The sequence below is a fragment of the Halichoerus grypus genome, chromosome 5 (genome assembly GCF_964656455.1).
Source record: "Halichoerus grypus chromosome 5, mHalGry1.hap1.1, whole genome shotgun sequence".
Taxonomy (NCBI): Eukaryota; Metazoa; Chordata; class Mammalia; order Carnivora; family Phocidae; genus Halichoerus; species Halichoerus grypus.
This window is the reverse complement of record NC_135716.1, coordinates 168785227-168803635: the sequence shown is the minus strand read 5'-3', so window position 1 is coordinate 168803635 and position 18409 is coordinate 168785227. Positions and strand designations below refer to the sequence as shown.

Here is an 18409-nt window from a genome sequence, read left to right as displayed (position 1 = left end):
AAACAGTTCTAGAGACAAGGAAAAACCTTTCAGTTTTAAAGCCAAGCAGCTTGAAAATCTAGTTTGAAACTAGATTTGTGTTCCCGAATGCCGACATGACTCAGCTGTTCCTTCTAGTAAAATATGCCTTGCTCTCCACTGGGTCAGTGATGGATTTTTGATGGGTGAGAATGAGGGCCCCATCTTCATCTGGCTAATATGATTCTAGTGAAATGAAACTAAAAGGTGGGACTTGCCTGTTTTCTTCTGGTTTGCCTTGGGTTCCTTGATTGTATAGCAAACCTCTTAATCGAAACTTATTATCAAGCCCTAAGAAGTTCTACCAAGAGTTAGTATTAGAAATTGCCCCTAGCTGCAGATAATGTCTCATTATGCTACTGTATCATCGAGGGTCATACCTGTCCGTTCTTGACATCTTTTTACCCTTGTGGCTTCAGAGGGCACAGAAAGAATCCTCAGTGCTGGATCTTGCTTTTGTTGTCTGCCGCCCACCCCAAGTTTATAATTTTTTTGTAGCTTATTTTAATATACTTAAAAATGATTTATTAAAGTCTTGATTTTGTTGTTGATGGTGTATATTCAAACAGCTAATGTAATCACATCAATATTGGAATGTTTGTATTACAAAGCAGCGTACAAGGCTCTGGCCCAAATCAAAGTAAATTTTAGGTATTTCCAATCTATAGCTAAGAAAACCTTTTTTTTTTTTTTTTTTTAATGCCTAAACTTAACCTGCTCCAGAATTGACTGCGTTAAGGACATAGAATTAGGGGCTTATTAGTAAGGGGCTTATTAATCTGAAGGCTTCTATTATCAATTGTACAACTCATGAACTAGAAGAATGGACTTTGAGATTTTAATCCATGTCCTTACCTTGTTTTGAGCTACTGCAGTGGTTAAATATGTGTCCTGCCTGGCTTATCAAAGTCTGCTTCTACTTAACATAAATCCAGAGGGAGCTGGAAGCACACATTTACATCTTAGCTAGAGCAAGGCTAGGATACTTTAGGATTTTTTTCTTTAATGTACATTTTGTGTTCTCACAACCCATAGTAGTAATTGGCAACTGCTCCCTACGTTAGTTTCTGTTTGGGGATGTCCTTTGGTTAATACAGGTGAATACCACACAGAAAGGCAAGAGGAGAAAAGAGGGAAAAAGACAGAATCCTTCAAGCATGTAGGGATGTGCATCAAGAATTTCAAAGACTCTTCAAACAGATGTAGAGGGGTGGGCAAACAGCAAATTCGAAGGCTTTCAACCATGACATTTTCTTCTAATGAAGAAGAGCTGGAAAGCTGTAATTTTGAGAGTGTTGCAGTATTTTAAATCAGACACTTAGCACATTTTAAAATAGTGGTGAAATGTAAAATTTTTTTCCATCTTAGATAGAATTAAGCATTTTTGGTCATCATCTTACTTTGATAGTTGTGGGTCTCAGAGTGAATGGCAGAGCTTTTAAAATTTAGGTGGGTTGTAGCAACATCTCCCTCTGTCCTTTATCGCCGTTATTTTCATGGTATGTGAAGATATTTTTGTCTCTCAAAGAAAGCAGTGTATTTTCTTTTTCTAGTGCTTCACCAATGACCTTGAATTAATTCTCTATTTTTATGCTTTGCAGTACATTTTTATACCTGAAATTCCTGGTAGTGTGGGCACTTGTCCTCCTGGCAGATTTTGTCCTGGAGTTCAGATTTGAATACCTGTGGCCGTTTTGGCTTTTCATCAGGAGCGTCTATGATTCCTTCAGATACCAGGGACTGGTATGTTTATTAATATGTTTTTCAAGTCTAAGGGGTTTAATTTTCTAAGAAAATCTTTAGTAACTGATGATAAAAAAACCCACTATCAAATCATTATACCTCACCCACCCTTCTCTACCATTCCAATGAAAAGAAGGGGAGGGACAAAGAGCTTGGGAGGGAAACAGAGTAGTGAAGGAAGCAATAATTACCCAGTCCTACTCTGAAGTATTTCTGGAGCCCTATCACCATGTTAGTGATTGGGTTAGAGTTAGAGCAGTGGTTCTCAAACTTTGTGGTCTCAGGGCCCCGCTAAACTCTTAAAAACTACTGAGGATTCCGAGGAGCTTTTATTTATCTGGGTTAGATCTATCCATATTTACTATATTAGAAATCAAAACTGAAAACAAATTTAAATGCTTATTAATTCACTTAAAAATAATAACAAGCCCATTACATGTTAATGTAAATTACATTTTTAAATGAAAAATAACTATATTTTCCAAAACAAAAAAATTAGAAGATTGACTACATTTTTGCAAATGTCTTTAATGTCTGGCTTAATGGAAGGCAGCTGCATTTTCATATCTGCGTCTGAACTCAGTGGATTGCAATATCACGTATCATGTAGCTTCTCGAAAAAGCCACCTTAGTCCTAAGTGAATGAGCATGAAAAAGGCAGATGCCATCTTAATATTGTTAGGAAAATGGTGTTGACCTGGAAGACCCACTGAAAGGATCTCAGAGACACCCCCCCACACCGCCCCACTGACCCTGGGAATCCCCAAACTATGTTTTGAAAGCTACTGGGTTAGAGCAAGGGCATAGGCCTGGGCTTGTTCCCCTGGTTGATCTGCAGTTCTCTTGTGTCCTCTGGCTACACTTTATACCTGGAACTCTTCCACTCAGAAATCCAGAGCCTCAAAAAGATGGCTTCGGGCTCATGTCCTCTTGGGAATACCTAGTGGTGTGTCCAGAGAAAGGCTGCATTATTTAAATCCTTAACATCAGCATAATTCTTACTATCATGGTTCATTTGTGCTCCAACAGCCGGTTCTTCACGAATGAGGCTCTTTAGGAATGTTTTAAGAGGAGAGAGGAACCTTTTCTGTGTTAAAATTCTAGTTTTAGGTAACCCACCTGCGGAGTCCAAATGAACTCATTGGGACCCAACTCAGCGTGTTCTGGTCCAGTTCTTCTTGATTTGAGGACATAAATAGGATTACTTTTTAATATTGAATTAACCTCTACTTTTTACATAGTGGTTTTTATATGTTTAAAATTCCCTGTTGTCACTTGCTCTATAGTTCTTGCATGTCAATTTCAGAGATTTTGTTCAACATGCTTTTAATAATCTGTTTGAAAATAACAAGTTCTAAGATGAGTTTTTAATTTTGTTTTGTTTTTTCCTTTAGGCCTTCTCAGTATTTTTTGTTTGTGTAGCTTTCACATCAAATATAATATGTCTGCTGTTCATCCCCATACAATGGCTTTTTTTTGCTGCTAGCACATATGTATGGGTTCAGTATGTATGGCACACAGGTAAGTCTTAATGGCTTCTTAGATGGATAGAAATCTTGGATTCAAACTTTTTTAATGTAATGATTTCTTTGACTACATTATTTAGAGTTGAGTTTAATTTGGACATTTTTTAAAAGATTTATTTATTTATTTTTGCGTGCGCATGCACACACGAGAGAGAAAGAGAGGGAGAGAGAGAGAGAGCACGGGCGGGGTGGGAGGAGGGGCAGAGGGAGACTAAAACTCCCTGCTGAGCTGGGAGCCTGATGCGGGACTTAATCCCAGGACCCTGGGATCATGACCTGAGCTGAAGGTAGACACTTAACCGACTGAGCCACCCAGGTGCTCATGTGGACATTTTTTCTTTTTTAAAGATTTTATTTATTTATTTGAGAGATAGAGTGGAAAGAGAGTATGAGAGGGGGGAGAGTCAGAGGGAGAAGCAGACTCCCCACTGAGCAGGGAGCCCAATGCGGGGGCTGATCCCCAGACTCCAGGATCATGACTTGAGCTTAAGGCAGAGGCCCAACCAACTGAGCCACCCAGGTGCCCCCCATGTGGACATTTTTAAGTGGCCTTTTCCTAATAGATTATACCTCTAAAATATATTTTATATTTTTTTCATTATTAAATGAAAAGTTTAAGTCTTTATGATTTGACATCTCAATTGTAGGCATCTCAATGACCTATTCTCATTATGAAGATTTTTTTTTTTTTTTAAGTTGAAATGATTTATGTTTAGGTAGACTCGTAGACAGCGATGTTCCACATAGGAAAAATGTTCCTGGAGTTTCAGCTTTGAAAGGAATGTCTGAGGTCATTTTGTTGAACCCTTATTTGGTATAAGAATCCTCACAGCATCCCTGACACATAGTGATTTAGTCTCTGATTGAAAGGCCACAGTGACAAGGAACTCAGCTTTTGGAGCAGCTGTAATAGAAAGTTCTTCCTGATACTGAGCCAGAATTATCCTCCTTACACTTTTGACCCAGTACATCTTGACTGTTTTGGGGTTTGTTTATCTCTTAGAGGATATAAGGAGGCTTTCCCCCACAAGCATAGGGAAGTGTACAACACTTTGCCTTCAGATTCAAGGGGTCTACAGACCATCCCCTCAAGCCCCAACACTGCATGCCTGCATTGGAGCCACACGAAAGGAGTGTGGTCTCCCATCCATGGTTAACATTTTTGTAGAGATTTAAAGACACTGTCATATCCTCTCAGGCCGTCTTGTCTGTAGGCACAACATCTCTGGTTTCATCAGCTTTTCCTTATATGTTATTTGAAGCACTTTCACCATCCTGATCTCCCTAGTTCTTTAGTGGTTCTCTTCACCAAAATGTGCTGTTTCTGGTACGTTCTGACTAGAGTGGAGCCACACAGTCCTCTCCCTTCTTCCTAAAGCTAACACGACAGTTCCTCAGTCTGCTTTCCTCTAATTAAAGTGATTTTTTCATACTTTAGTTTTTCCTTGTATTTTCTTGTCCTGGGTCTTAGTTTCAAGTGAGTTGCCATTTACACATGTCATTCTGTCTAGGTCTCAGTTTCTTCTTTTTTTTTAAGATTTATTTATTTATTTGGGGGGGAGGGGCAGAGGGAGAGAGAGGATCTCCAGCAGACTCCCTGCTGAGCAAGGAGACTGACACAGGGCTGGATCCCACGACCCTGAGATCATGACCTGAGCCCAAATAAAGAGTCGGCTGCCTAACCTACTGAGCCACCCAGGCACCCCATCAGTTTCTTCTTTGTCATAAGATGGTGGAATAATCTAGATAATGTTTAGGGGAGCCTTCCAGCTTAACAATCCATGACTCTGATGAACTATAATGATTTCCTAAATTACTTTAATAATGTCTTAGTAGTTTGGAAAAAACAACTCCTATAACTATTAACAGAACCTACTGGGAATGAGTTCAGTGGGTGACCCACAGAGCAGCAGTGAAGCGAATATCATAAGTGATACTGGCCTCTCTTTAGCCCTAGGCTCAGAAATGTTGGAATAGCTAAGTTGTGAAGTATGTTTTAATTTGGAATGATTAATATTCAAATAAACAAAGCAAACTTTGTGTTCCTATTGGGCCGAAGAGATCTAAGTACAGTTTATATAACTTGGGAATAATTTCTCTTATCATTTGTTAAAATTTAAAATTCTTAAGTTTATTAGGAATCGTTGATGCAATTATATATTGCCACAAAAGAATGATTATATCATAAACTTCCTTGCTGTTAAGAGGGAAAAAAACAGAATACAAAACTGTATGTACAACATGATTCACTTGCTCAAAAATATTTTCAACGTAATTTTATTATTTGATAAGTGTAGAAATACAGGTATTTTGTCCAAAAATTTCTATTTTTTTCTGTAATGTGATTATGTATATGATAACTTCAGAAATTAATACAGGGAGTTAGAGAATATAAATTTTTGAAAATGCATTTTGCAATGAATTTGAAAATGCATTATCCTAAGAGTTGCTATTTATCTTCGTACACTGTGAAAATGCCCCTTTTTTTGTATGTTAAATCTATAAGAATGGTTGAGGCCATTCGCTGCCTTCACAGAGCTTTTAGCGTTTTCTTACTGCATGGACTAGGTCTAAGGGGATTTAAGTTCTCCTTAGGAGCAGACCCAGGATTATCTCTGTGAACTTGGACCCAATTTGTATAAACTCTGGGCCTTACTTTACTCTTCAGTATGATAAGGAGGTTGGACTAAATGATCTTTGTAGTTCCAAGATGCCATGATTTTTCTTTTGTTTCATCCCAAAGATCCTTAGTAAAAAGCTATTTAGTCCTTCAGATCACTGATTTCCCTCCCCTGCCTCTCTATTCTCTCTTCTGTAACTCGCTTGCCTTAAATAGTCTCAAAGGAGCTCTTTCCAGAGTTATTGGACCTCATGCCTATGTAGTCCATCTTCATTAAAAAAAAAAAAAAATCCCATTATTAATCATGTCCTGACATAGATAAACCTAGCCTGCAGATTTTGATTCTAAAAATCAATGAAAATTACCTCGTTATTTGTATCTTATTTATTCTATTGCAAGTTGCTTTTTACTCCCTTGAAAATTGTTTTTATTTTTTATTTTTTTAAAAAGATTTTATTTGTCAGAGAGAGAGAGAGAGAATGCGCACAACCAGGGGGAGCGGCAGCCAGAGAGAGAAGCAGGCTCCTCACTGAGCAGGGAGCCTAATGCAGGGCTCCATCCCAGGACCCTGGGATCATGACCTGAGCCAAAGGCAGATGCTTAACTGACTGAACCACCTGGGCACTCCCCAAAATTGTTTTTAATTATAAAAGAAATATAAGCTTGTAGTTAAGAAAAAAAATTTGTAGAACAGGGGTGCCTGGGTGGCTCAGATGGTTAAGCGTCTGCCTTTGGCTCAGATCATGATCTGCAGGTCCTGGGATTGAGCCCCTCGTCTGTCTGTCTGTCTCCCGGGTCAGCGAGGAGTCTGCTTCTCCCTCTCCCTCTGCCTCTCTCCCTGCTTGTGCTCTCTCTGTCTCTGTCTCTCTCTCTCTCAAATAAATAAATAAAATCTTTTAAAAAAAAATTGTAGAACAAAACTTAAATGTCAGAAACATTTCTTTGTGCAATAACTCATTCTTCAGAATTTATTTTTTTTTACATGTTAGTACAGATCATTCTTTTGAAAAGCTGCATCTTTTATTATACAGATTTATCATAAACAGTTCTCTGTTGATACACATTTAAAATAATTCTACATTTTTTGCTATTGCAAATGATAATATAGTGAATATTCTTATACATTTATTCCAGGGCTTTTTTTTAATATTTCTATAGGGTAGATTCCTGGAATTGGAATTTCTGGGTCAAATGTATAATATTTTAAATTTAATTATACTGACAAACTGCCTTCTAAAAATGTTGCCCCAATTTATATTTTTGCCAAGTATGAGAATGAACCCTTTGCCTTACCCTCCCTATACTACCTGTCTTTTAAATTTTGCTTATCTGGTAGGTTAAAAAAAAATGGAATCTCATTTTTGAAACATTTGTATCTCCCTAATCAGTGGTGAAGTTGAGCATCTTTTCATATGTTTTTTAGCCATCTATATTTTTCTTTTATAATTTGCAAATTCTTTTCTTCAGTTGTCTTTTTATTGATTTGTAGGAGCTCTTTGTATGGTAGGGCTCTGACTCCTTTCTTTTACATATTGTAAATATTTTTTGCCAGAATGTTTGTCTTTTATTTTTGTCTATGGTTCCATCACATCTTTTGTCATATAAAAGCTTTCAGTTTGGATCATATTCCTTTTTATTTTTAAAGATATATTTATTTATTTTGAGAGAGAGAGAGCATGAGCTAGAGTGTGGGGAGGGGTAGAGGGAGAGGGAGAGAGAATCTCAACCAGACACTGCTGAGCGCAGAGCCCGACATGGTGTTTGATCTCACGGCCCTGAGATCATTACCTGAGCCAAAATCAAGAGTCGGACACTTAACTGACTGAGCTGCCCACGTGCCCCTGAACCATATTGCTTTTTAATTAGTTTGAAGTCTTAATGAAAGTTGCTGTAGTTGAGAGAACAAAGTGATGGTCGCCAGAGGGAAGGAGCATGGGGGGAGGGGCAACATGGGTGAAGGGGAGGGAGGTACAGGATTCCAGTTATGGAATGAGTAAGTCACGGGAGTAAAAGGCACAGCATAAGGAATATAGTCAGTGATATTGTAATAGGGTTGTGTGGTGACAGATGGTAACTACACTTGTGGTGAGCACAACATAACATATAGGGAAGTTGAATCACTATGTTGTACACATGAAACTAATGTAACATTGTGTGTCAACTATACTTAAAAAAAAATAAGAAAGTTATGGTAGTTGAACTAGTCTCCCAAACAACCCATCTGTTATGTTAGTTTAATGTATCACTGATGCTTGTCTCTCTGCTGCTTTCCCACAGAAAGGGGAGTGTGTTTGCCCACAGTGTCCCTCTGGATACTCTTTGTTTATATTGAAGCAGCAATTAGATTTAAAGATCTCAAAAATTTTCATGTAGACCTTTGTCGTCCATTTGCTGCTCACTGGTGAGTATTATGTGTATTCTTAATCTATAATTCAGTTCAATGTAGAATGGTAAGTTCAATTATAAATTTTTTTTTTAGAGATTTTGCATGAGCCCTCTATTCAGGCAGATGAGTGTTTGAACCCCAGCTCTTTCCCCTAACAGCATTGTTGCCTTGGGCCTGTCACCCTCTCTAAGCCTTAGCTGTCTCACCTGTGTTTTAGGGACCTGTCTTGTGGGGTCATGGGAAAGAGGAAATGTGGGGATATATGTAAAGTATTTAACTTAATTTCAAGCACAAAGGTGTCTGATAAATGTTATCTATTTTTATTATAATCAGATAATGATTCTAAAATGCCTTGATGAAATGTATGGCTATTTCATGAAGCTTAAATGAACTGACTTAATTTTTGCTAATATTTATGGCAGAAACCAAAATAAACAGGTATCAACTAAAAAGATATAGTTTCCAATATTTTAAAGTCTTTTCACAAGCAAGTGAATTAAGTAAACTTGGTCAATAAAACTTGTCACTTTAAATTTGTAGTGAGATCACATTTAGACTAATTATAATTTATAAGTTTGAATGTTAATGAAGCTGAATATGAGTTTTGACAGTGTTTGCAGAGGCTTTGAAATGATATTAGACAGACTGATGAGTTGAATGAAAATATTTCAACTTTTTATCCCAGAGGTTAGAGTTACAAGTGCAGCTGGTTTAACTTGGTACTACAAAACAAATATTGGCACTGATAATATCAATCCTCATTTAAATGATTCTTGAATTTATGTATGACAGAGTATTTATGAACTGATTTTTCAGGAACAGCTGGTTGACAATACCCCTCAGGCAGCAAGAATAAAGTAGTCACCTGAATTTGACCCTGGCTGTGGTATTAAAAATGAATATGTGTCCGTTTTGATTTTCTAACACTTACAGTGTTTACTTTTACCCACTCATAAAATCTCCACCCTGTTAGTTCTTAAAAGCATACAGATGGCCAAGTTCTAATAATGCACAAGGGACTTCGGTGTTAATCAAAGACATTAGCCACTGTATCCAGCACTCACTGGGTTAAGTTCTTGAGTTGGTTTGAAGAATGCTGGAGTCTGGTGGGCAGCCTCTCATGGTCTAGCAGTCCTGCTGCTCCCTGGGGGTGTTCTGTGTGCCGGCTGCCTCTCATTTCCACAGCAGACATCCCATATATTTATGTGTTTACTAAGTGCTCTAATACCATTATCATCTAGAATTTATTTCTTAATTTCAGTCCTAGATGTCCTCATGTGCTTGATGCATGTGTTGTTTGTTTTTTACTGGCAATAACTGGCTAGATTTTCTTCTTTCTAGCATTGGGTACCCTGTGGTGACTTTGGGCTTTGGCTTCAAAAGTTATGTAAGCTACAAAATGCGGTTAAGGAAGCAGAAGGAAGTGCAAAAAGAGAACGAATTTTACATGCAGCTTCTTCAACAAGCTCTCCCCCCTGAGCAACAGATGCTACAGAAGCAAGAAAAAGAGGCCGAGGAAGGTAGGTCTTTACCCTAACGTTGTGTTGGCTCGGTAGATTAGTCATTATTTTGTTGCTATCAGTAGAATTTTTTTTTCCCCTGGCAGCGTTGGTAGGACTTTGGAAGATGACCAAGGATTTTCCTGTTTTCTGGTGTTCCCTTTCAGGGCCATTGCTTTGTTTGGTCATGAAATACAGGGTGTGGGGGTTTTCTACCTCGTGTCTGAAGACCATGTGCTTTTATTTACTATGTTTATTTTATTTTATTATTTTTATATATTTTATTTTTATAGCTTATTTTATATTTCAATACTTTGTTATAAATATTTTAAAATATTTGTTCTCAGTAGCAATGTATATATAACTCTGTGACTTTGTAGTTGAGGCAAGCCAAGAACCAAAGTATAAGCAAGATCGAGAGGTAGACAGAAACAATTGTTTTATAAGTTAAAATTCTTCTGAATAGAGCAAAGGTAAGTAGGTCCCATTTTAAATGGCTCATATAATGCAATGTGGATCTTAAAGTGAACTTTTTCTAACAGGATCTCTCTAATGAGCATATATCCAATTCAGTAGCTGAATTGACAGCAGTATCAGTTTTCTTTGATTTGAGAGTTGGAAGTTTGGAGTCATGTTTTTAGTTCATATATACCAAAATCTTATTTTCTGGTATGGTTCAAAAATCTCTTCAAGTAGACTTGGACAAACTGGACTGTGTAGACCTCATACAGAAAATTCTTTTCGAGTGGTCTAGTAAATGACACAGACTTCTTATTACCTTAATGCTAGAGTCAAGAAAAGGGTAATGCCCTATATCCTAACATCACACCTCTTCTTTTGTTTCATTTAATTGCTGTTTTTTCAGTGAAGTTATTAACAGTTTGGTTAGCATCTCTTAAAATATGGCCACTTAAGAGTCTGACCTGCCTGTGTGCTCTTTCTTCATCCCAGTGATAGACAAGTTTGATTTGACTGATAAGTATGATTTAATTATAAAAAAGCCTCATCTTTTTTCAAGGTCCAAACTATAATGGCTTGGTGTTTATAAATGATGGTGATTTTCTAAATGGGCAGCTTCTCAAATTTATCTGGATTTGCTTCTTGAAGTTAGCATAATGTGGTGTGGTTATTGCTTCTCAATGAGTTTGCAAATTGATATAGTGAGTCTCTAAGTGTAGATAATGCAGTTTGTTGAATCAATCTGTGCTGTGTTTTTATACAACTAAATATTCCGGTGTGGGTTTTTTTGTTTGTTGGTTTGTTTTTGGTATTGTAGCAGCCAAAGGATTGCCTGATATGGATTCCTCGATCCTTATACACCACAACGGAGGTATCCCAGCCAACAAAAAACTCTCCACAACTTTGCCAGAGATAGAATACCGAGAAAAAGGGAAAGAAAAGGACAAGGATGCCAAAAAACACAACCTTGGAATAAACAACAACAATATTCTACAACCTGTAGACTCGAAAATACAAGAAATTGAGTATATGGAAAACCATATCAATAGTAAAAGATTAAATAATGATCTTGTGGGAAGTACAGAAAATCTCTTGAAAGAGGACTCATGCACTGCTTCCTCAAAAAATTACAAAAATGCCAGTGGAGTTGTGAACTCCTCACCTCGCAGTCATAGCGCCACAAATGGGAGCATTCCTTCCTCATCTAGTAAAAACGAGAAGAAGCAAAAATGCCCGAGCAAGAGCCCAAGTACACACAAGGACTTAATGGAAAACTGTATTCCTAATAACCAGCTAAGCAAACCAGATGCACTGGTAAGGTAAGTGCGTGCTGTGTCCTCCACACCACTTTCCAGTAAAGTTGACTTAGGTCTTGAAAACCAGATACTTCCATACAGGCCTGTAGGCCTTGGTTGTGATCAGATACTGTGACTAATAACTCTGTGGGATTTGACATTTTAGTGTTTATCTCGCATGGCTTTGTTGGCCCCCTGGTGCCATTGTCCTGAAGCATTGACTCCAGCTCTTTCCAGTGTTCGGAGTAAGAGGTGACGGTGATTTCTGTGCGCATTTGACCAATTCACATGTAACTTGATTCCTCCTGTGGTGTTGAGAGACGTATCTGTAGTGCTGGTCCTTTTCTGTTTGCATACCAAAGTTCTTGTGGCATAGACACAAAGCGAAGAGTCCATGTCCTGTTCGTGCGCAGCTCTTTGTCAGAAAGGTACAGAAGATGGGGTGGGGCTGGTGTGGAGAGAGTTGTCCTTACCACCTTGTGCTTGCTTTTGTTATTCCACTTAAAATGTGAATTATATCCCAGATAATTCTGGGAAAATTAGGTTTGAAAAGTAATTTCTAAAAATCCCATAGGTAAATACAATGTGAGATTTAAATTTTAATCAGAAATGTTCCTTTTCCCATCTTTAAGTAAAAGAATAACATTGTTGCATTACCTTGACTGGCTCAGCCTTAATTTTGCTGTGTTTTTTATATTTTCTAAAATATACATGTGTTCCTTTCACCTCACATCTTTCAATATGGAAAGTGGGATCTGAACTGGAGTGTTTTTTATGTGTAACTCGAGAGGACACTTAAAACTCCCTCCCTCCGCTAAGTTATCTTATATCCCTCTTCCTTTGGCTTAATTAAGAGCAGACAATTTATTCTAGGAGGGCAGGTTTCCAGCATTATAAATTATATGAACTAGATTATTCATTTGTTTGAATTTTCTGACTGGCAGCGAGATTAAGGGAAATATATTTGGGTTCTACCTACCGCTAAAGGCTCCAGAGGTTTCCGAGCCCCCAGCACTTGTAGAAGCGTTCCATGCTGTTGACGCTGCCAGGCTGACATCCACCTCTGTTCGTTAATGACATTCTGCCCATGATGCCCTGCAGAGAAAACACTCAGCAGAGAGCCCTCCTCCAGGCACCCATGGGAGCAAGACCAATTAGTTGACCTTCTATTTCAAAGGAAATGTCCCACAAATTTACTGTATGCTATAAACAAAACATGGGCCACAAGCTTTTTAACCTCCTTTCTCCTACACAGTTTTAATAATAGCAGTCAAGGCAAAACAGTTTTCCTCTGTTGGGTTTTGCAGAGAGAGCAGACAAGGCTCAGTCTCGTGACAGTATCTCACGTGGACCACAGTTCCAACGTTGATTGACTCTACCACCTAACCTGCCTTTAGTAAAGAAGTGCAAGGACTCAGGTGGCCAGTTTTCCTGTGCGTGGGTCCAGTGCCCCCATGTCTCATCCTGGGTTGTATGCCTCTTCCTGTGGTCACTAACGTACTCTGATGTGCCTTGATCTGGAGGGCCCCAGACATTACTCTGTTCTAGGGAATATCTGCTGTCAAATACATAAATAGAAAATATTATGTGTAAATAGTGTTGTAAGCTTCCATAGGATTATTTTCAACTTCTAATGTATTCTAAAAAATAGGGAGATGATATAAATACCCGACAACAGGGGAGAATTTAAATAAAATATGGTCCATCCATTTGATGGACTTTTAATATAGACATTACAAAAATCACATTTTTGAGCCATATTAAACAATATAGGGAAGAGCTCATGACATAATAATGAAGAGAGTAAAAAGCAGTTTTATCAAAAACATCTTTTTTTTCCCCTAATAGACACAGAAAAATAATTTGGAGCGAAAGGAACTAAAATGATAACAATAGTTATTGCCTCATGATAGTATTGGGGCTTTAATTTTTCTTTTTACTTTCATGCATTTTCCAATTTTTCTAAGATGAATGACAATGGAAATTTATAAAAAGAAGAGTATGTGAGCAAATTATTCAGCTTGTAGGAGGCCTTATCACATTTCCTCTTGCCCTTCTTGGCTATCTCCCATTTCCTCTTGTTTGACTTCATGTATGCTTTGATGGATATTAGTTAAGACTATAACTGATCCAAACCTGACCTGTTTGAGTTGTTAGCTAGAGAATGGGGTGGTTATCTTAAGATGGAGAGGGGCTGGATGCAGCGCCCTGTAAGGCTCCTTCTGATGCAAACATACACAGGCTAAAAGTGTGTACGCGAGCCCTTAGCTACCGCAGACACGCCCAGGATTGTGTACGGGCCAGGCTGGCTGTTGGGAGAAGACTGATCGACTGCTTCCTGTTTTATAAATGTTTTTTAAAAAATCATTTGAAAAACCAGTACTGTATTATTAATAGTAAATTAATTGCAAAACATTCTATAGGTATTATTCTGTAGGTATCGTGGTTGAGAACTGCTATATTTGAGGAACCAATTCTGTGACTTCTGGGGGAAAAATTCATCAGTACCACTTTCAAAGAGAATTCTGGTAGATTGGTGTGGCTGTGAAAAGGTTTGACAGCCATTCCTTAGAAGGAGCAAGTAGTCCTTCAGGTCTTTTCTCCATCCCTCTGAGCCCCATGGATGCTCTCCAGTGTGCTGTAGACCACAGGTTGGCAAATGACTGCACACAGGCCAAATCTGGCCCCCTGCCTGTTTTTGTAAAAAATAGTTTTACTGGAACACAGCCACGCTCATTCATTTATGTAGCGTCTGTGGCTGCTTTTGTTTTTTTGTTTTAAGATTTATTTACTTGAGAGAGAGCGTGCGTGTGGGGCAAGGTGGGGAGGCGAGCAGTGGGAGAAGGAGAGAGACAATGTCAAGCTGACCCCCCACTGAGCTCTGAGCCCGAAGTGGGGCTGGATCTCACGACCCGAGCCGAAACCAAGAGTTGGGGGCCTCACCGCACTGAGCCAGCCAGGCGCCCGCGTCCGTGGCTGCTTTTGTGCTACAGTTGCAGTTGAGTAGCGGCGACAGAGGCCGTGTGGCCTGTAAAGGTGAAGATACTAACCCTCCAGCCCTGCACGGAAAAGGATGCTGATAGCCTGCGAAGGTTAAGGAAGGTGGGGGAAAGTGGGACCCGGGAATAAGTGTTGCCTGTCGGATCCTGCCCAGGGAGAGTTTGGGAACTTGCGAAAGCCAGCCCAAAGTCCTCTTTTTGTTTGAAAAATACATCTTACAAAATGACCTGATCTCTGCCAGCTTGATTTTTGAGCTCTTTACCCGAGATATTTAGAAACAGATGTGTAATGTGGGTAGCCAAAATATTTTAAATTCTGACCTGAGAAAATTCTAGATAAAAACAGAAAAAGCAGTGTGGAAGATCAGTTATTTTACTAAGTGCTGGGAATAACGTAAATTAGAATGAGATTTGCTAAATTTTTTTTCTTCAGTGGTCAATTTTAAAACATTTTAAATATCAAAAAAATTACAGAAAATTTAGGCAGAGGAAAGGGGGAATAGTCCCACCACATGACACGAATCACTATTAAAATTTTGTTCTATGTTCGTTTCACCGACGAAACTTCTATCGCTGTGGCCCTAGCATTTGTATAGTTTTTGTATCTAGCTTTTTTCACTTAAATTATATTGAGGGGCGCCTGGGTGGCGCGGTTGGTTAAGCGTCTGACTCTTGGTTTCGGCTCAGGTCGTGATTCACAGCAGTCATGGGGTCAAGCCCGCAGTCAGGCTGTGCACTCATTTTGGAGTCTGCTTCAGATTCTTTCTCCCTCCCCCTCGGCCCCTCCCCGTTCGCGCTTGCTCTCTTCTCTCAAAGAAATAAATAAAATCTTAAAAAAATTATACCGAAATCATTTTGCCAACTTAGCTTCACCCTCTTTTCCCTTGATGTGGAATAATCCATGGCAGGTCCGTGAGCTCCTTCAGCCGTCACTGGAAGATGGGGCAGGTCAGGGTGACACCTGAGGTGCTTTCCTGCAGTTTCAGGGCCTGCAAGCAGAAGAGACGACGGTGCTCTGTGCACTTGGCATGAAGCTCCCTCTCAGATACAGCCCAAGACTGGAGGAGTTCTTGCTGATTGTTATTTGTTTCAGTTTCCTGGTCAAGGAAGAGAATTTAAAACTGACTACAAGATGTAAAGTGATCCATATTCTGTAGAAATGTTGAAACAAAAGTCTCTTCTTGATTCATTTCTAGTCTCTTTTTTGTACCCAAGACAGAAGATTCATCTTTTTTATTTTTAGCACTTGTTCTTAATAAGAGATCACGTTTGACTTTAATGTAGTTGCATAGTATCTGGTATGAAGATTCACAAAGGAAAAGTATCCACAGTTTGCCGAGCAGAGGTGCATTTAACAAAACTGAGTAGGATTTAGAATGGTGATTATTTTTTTGGAGATGGAAGAGTTCTCAGAGGCATCTAGACCAGCCTCCCCAACCTTGTCTTTTTATCAGTGAAGTAAAGGAGCCCTGGAGGATTAAATGGCTAGTCCAGGTGACCAAGCTACAGTAGCAGTGCCAGGACCAGCCCGAAGTTGCTTCTTGACTTCTGCCTTTTTTGTTCTAACCACACTGCTTTAAAGAGGTTTATCAACCTGCTTTATTTTTCTACTTTATATTTTTTTTGTTTCAAATTTTCATACAACTAAAGCTGGCTCAAGGATTGGCACCAGACCTAGATTTTAAGCTCTCATGGCCAAAATCTATAGAAGAAATGCCTAGAACTTCAGAATTCATGTATTATTAGTTCATGAATTATTCAGAATTCATCCATTTCCTTTTTTATAGAGAGATGCTGTTCTAAAGTGTTTTTAAAATTCTTGTTCTTGCCCAAAGACACAAGGGCGTACTTAATCTCTGAACATAAAGGGGCTATCCACTCATACCCTTGAAAGCTTACAGAGTCTCTGAGAATTCCAATTCTGATTAGAGCTAGCTTGGGAGTTACTCTGGTTCAGACAGCCCAGAACCACCCAGCATGGAATTTGCCTGTTCGGGAGGGGTAATTCTGGAGTAGGCTTAACTTGTCACCTGCAAACCTAAGGGCCCTGAACAGGAAGACTTGAGACCAGGGATGTAACCATCAGCTTACCCTGAGGAGAGGCCACTAGTGACAGCTTGGGAGGCCTGGGATCCTGGGGTTTGGGCATTGCCATGAGAGTAAGTTCTGGAGAAAATTTGAAGCAAGGGAGCCAGGGAGAGCCTTCTCTTCAGGGAAACATGGAAATCTGGGAAAAGCTATACTATATTGAATACTCACTCTTTCATTCCTCTACATTTATTTGGTTATTTTAAGCACCCCAAAATATAGTCACTTATACTTTAGTTTGTTCATATAATTCTGCTTATTTGGAGGCTTGAAATCGGGGGCCGGGGGAGGGGGGAGATAGAAGAGAAAATGTTTATCAGGATTTTTCAGATAATCTCTAAGCAAGTAGTGGCCCTGCCTCAGAGGGAAGGGAGGAGAGGGGAGGGATAGAGAAGCACTTTAAGAAATTCTAATTCATTCACTTATACTGAGGAGTATTGAACATTCATGCCCAGGGATTAACTTACATGACCAGATCTGGATCTTAGAGAAATTGTTCTGGAACATATAGATTGATGATAACGTATTTTATTAAATGGGCTATATAATGTTCTAGTCCATCAATGAGTATATCAATTAGTATTGTGTTTTAGCAGGCTGTCATGTGTTTGTGACTCCTCTCTTTCTGGTTTAAGCTGGTGGGCGAGCAGAATGTCGTTACTCTTCATTCCACTTTCTAGCCCAAATAAACCTGTATTTGTTTTTATGATTTTAGATTTCTCTTCAAAAGGGGGGACAAAAGTAGCCAGCTAAAAACAGCTGGCTTTCCCCTTTGACTGGACTTCCTGGTGGCACAGATTGCCCAAATTTGGTTTGACGAGCAGTTCACAGCATTTTGTATTTCTGAATTTAATCTTGTCTTCCAAATACTATCATTTGAGATTGTTGTATAACCTCTGACTTATATAAGCCTCCCTAGTGTGGTCTTGCTCTTTGGGAAAAAACAACAGAAGACAGTTTTTTGTTTGTTCTTTTTTTTAAATATTTTATTTATTTATTTGAGAGATAGAGCGAGTGAGCAGGAGCGGGCAGAGAGAGAGAGAGAGTGAGAAGCAGACTCCCCACGAAGCGGGGAGCCCAACTCGGGGCTCAATCCCAGGACCCTGGGATCATGACCTGAGCCCAAGGCAGACGCTTAACCCACTGAGCCACCCAGGTGCACCGACAACAGGAGACTGTTTATAGTACTTCCTATTTTTCATTTCCCTACATTTCAAGATGTCTATGCACAACTAAAAATTATATATCCTTTGAAAATAAAGGGCCATATTTTTGGGTACTGATTTTTAATAATCCGTGGATTCAGTATGACTTGGTGTGAATAACTAAAAAAGACCTATGCGAAGAGAGAATCCAAGAAACTCCTATTTTGTCATCTTAGAAAAGCTTTTCAAAGCAACAAGGAAAATTAGGGGCAGATGCTATACACCAGAAGAACAAAGAGACACCAGTTCTTCTAACAACTATCCATCTTTCCTGTCCCTTGTAGAAAGCTATCCAGGTACTTGCCCATCTCAGGGTTAGGAGTGGGCAGGGCTAGCTCCTAGCTCCAGGGACAAGGAAGGGCAAGGAACTTGCTGGTGCCAAGTTACAACAGAAGGTGGGGAAGAGAGTCTGTGCATGGAACCCAAGATTGTAGGCACAAAGCAGGAATACATGCCAAAGCTGAGACCTGACTATGGGGAAGAAACAAGACAGAGCAGTCAATTCAGGAGGTAGAGCCTATGAGCAGTCCCTGGGACAGGTGCCCCAGGGGAGATGGCATTTTTATGGACT

General features: G+C 39.2%; 1 protein-coding gene across 2 annotated transcripts in view; it reads left to right on the top strand.

Moving 5' to 3' along the window:
- MACO1 (macoilin 1) overlaps positions 1-18409 on the top strand; it is a 58024-nt gene that overhangs the window by 12740 nt on the left and 26875 nt on the right. For both annotated transcript variants that reach the window (XM_036114981.2, XM_078073620.1), the window contains exons 2-6: positions 1620-1761; positions 3156-3282; positions 8185-8308; positions 9635-9813; positions 11069-11570. In XM_036114981.2, coding sequence (XP_035970874.1) covers positions 1620-1761; positions 3156-3282; positions 8185-8308; positions 9635-9813; positions 11069-11570 — 1074 coding nt within the window. The remainder of the gene's footprint in view (positions 1-1619; positions 1762-3155; positions 3283-8184; positions 8309-9634; positions 9814-11068; positions 11571-18409) is intronic.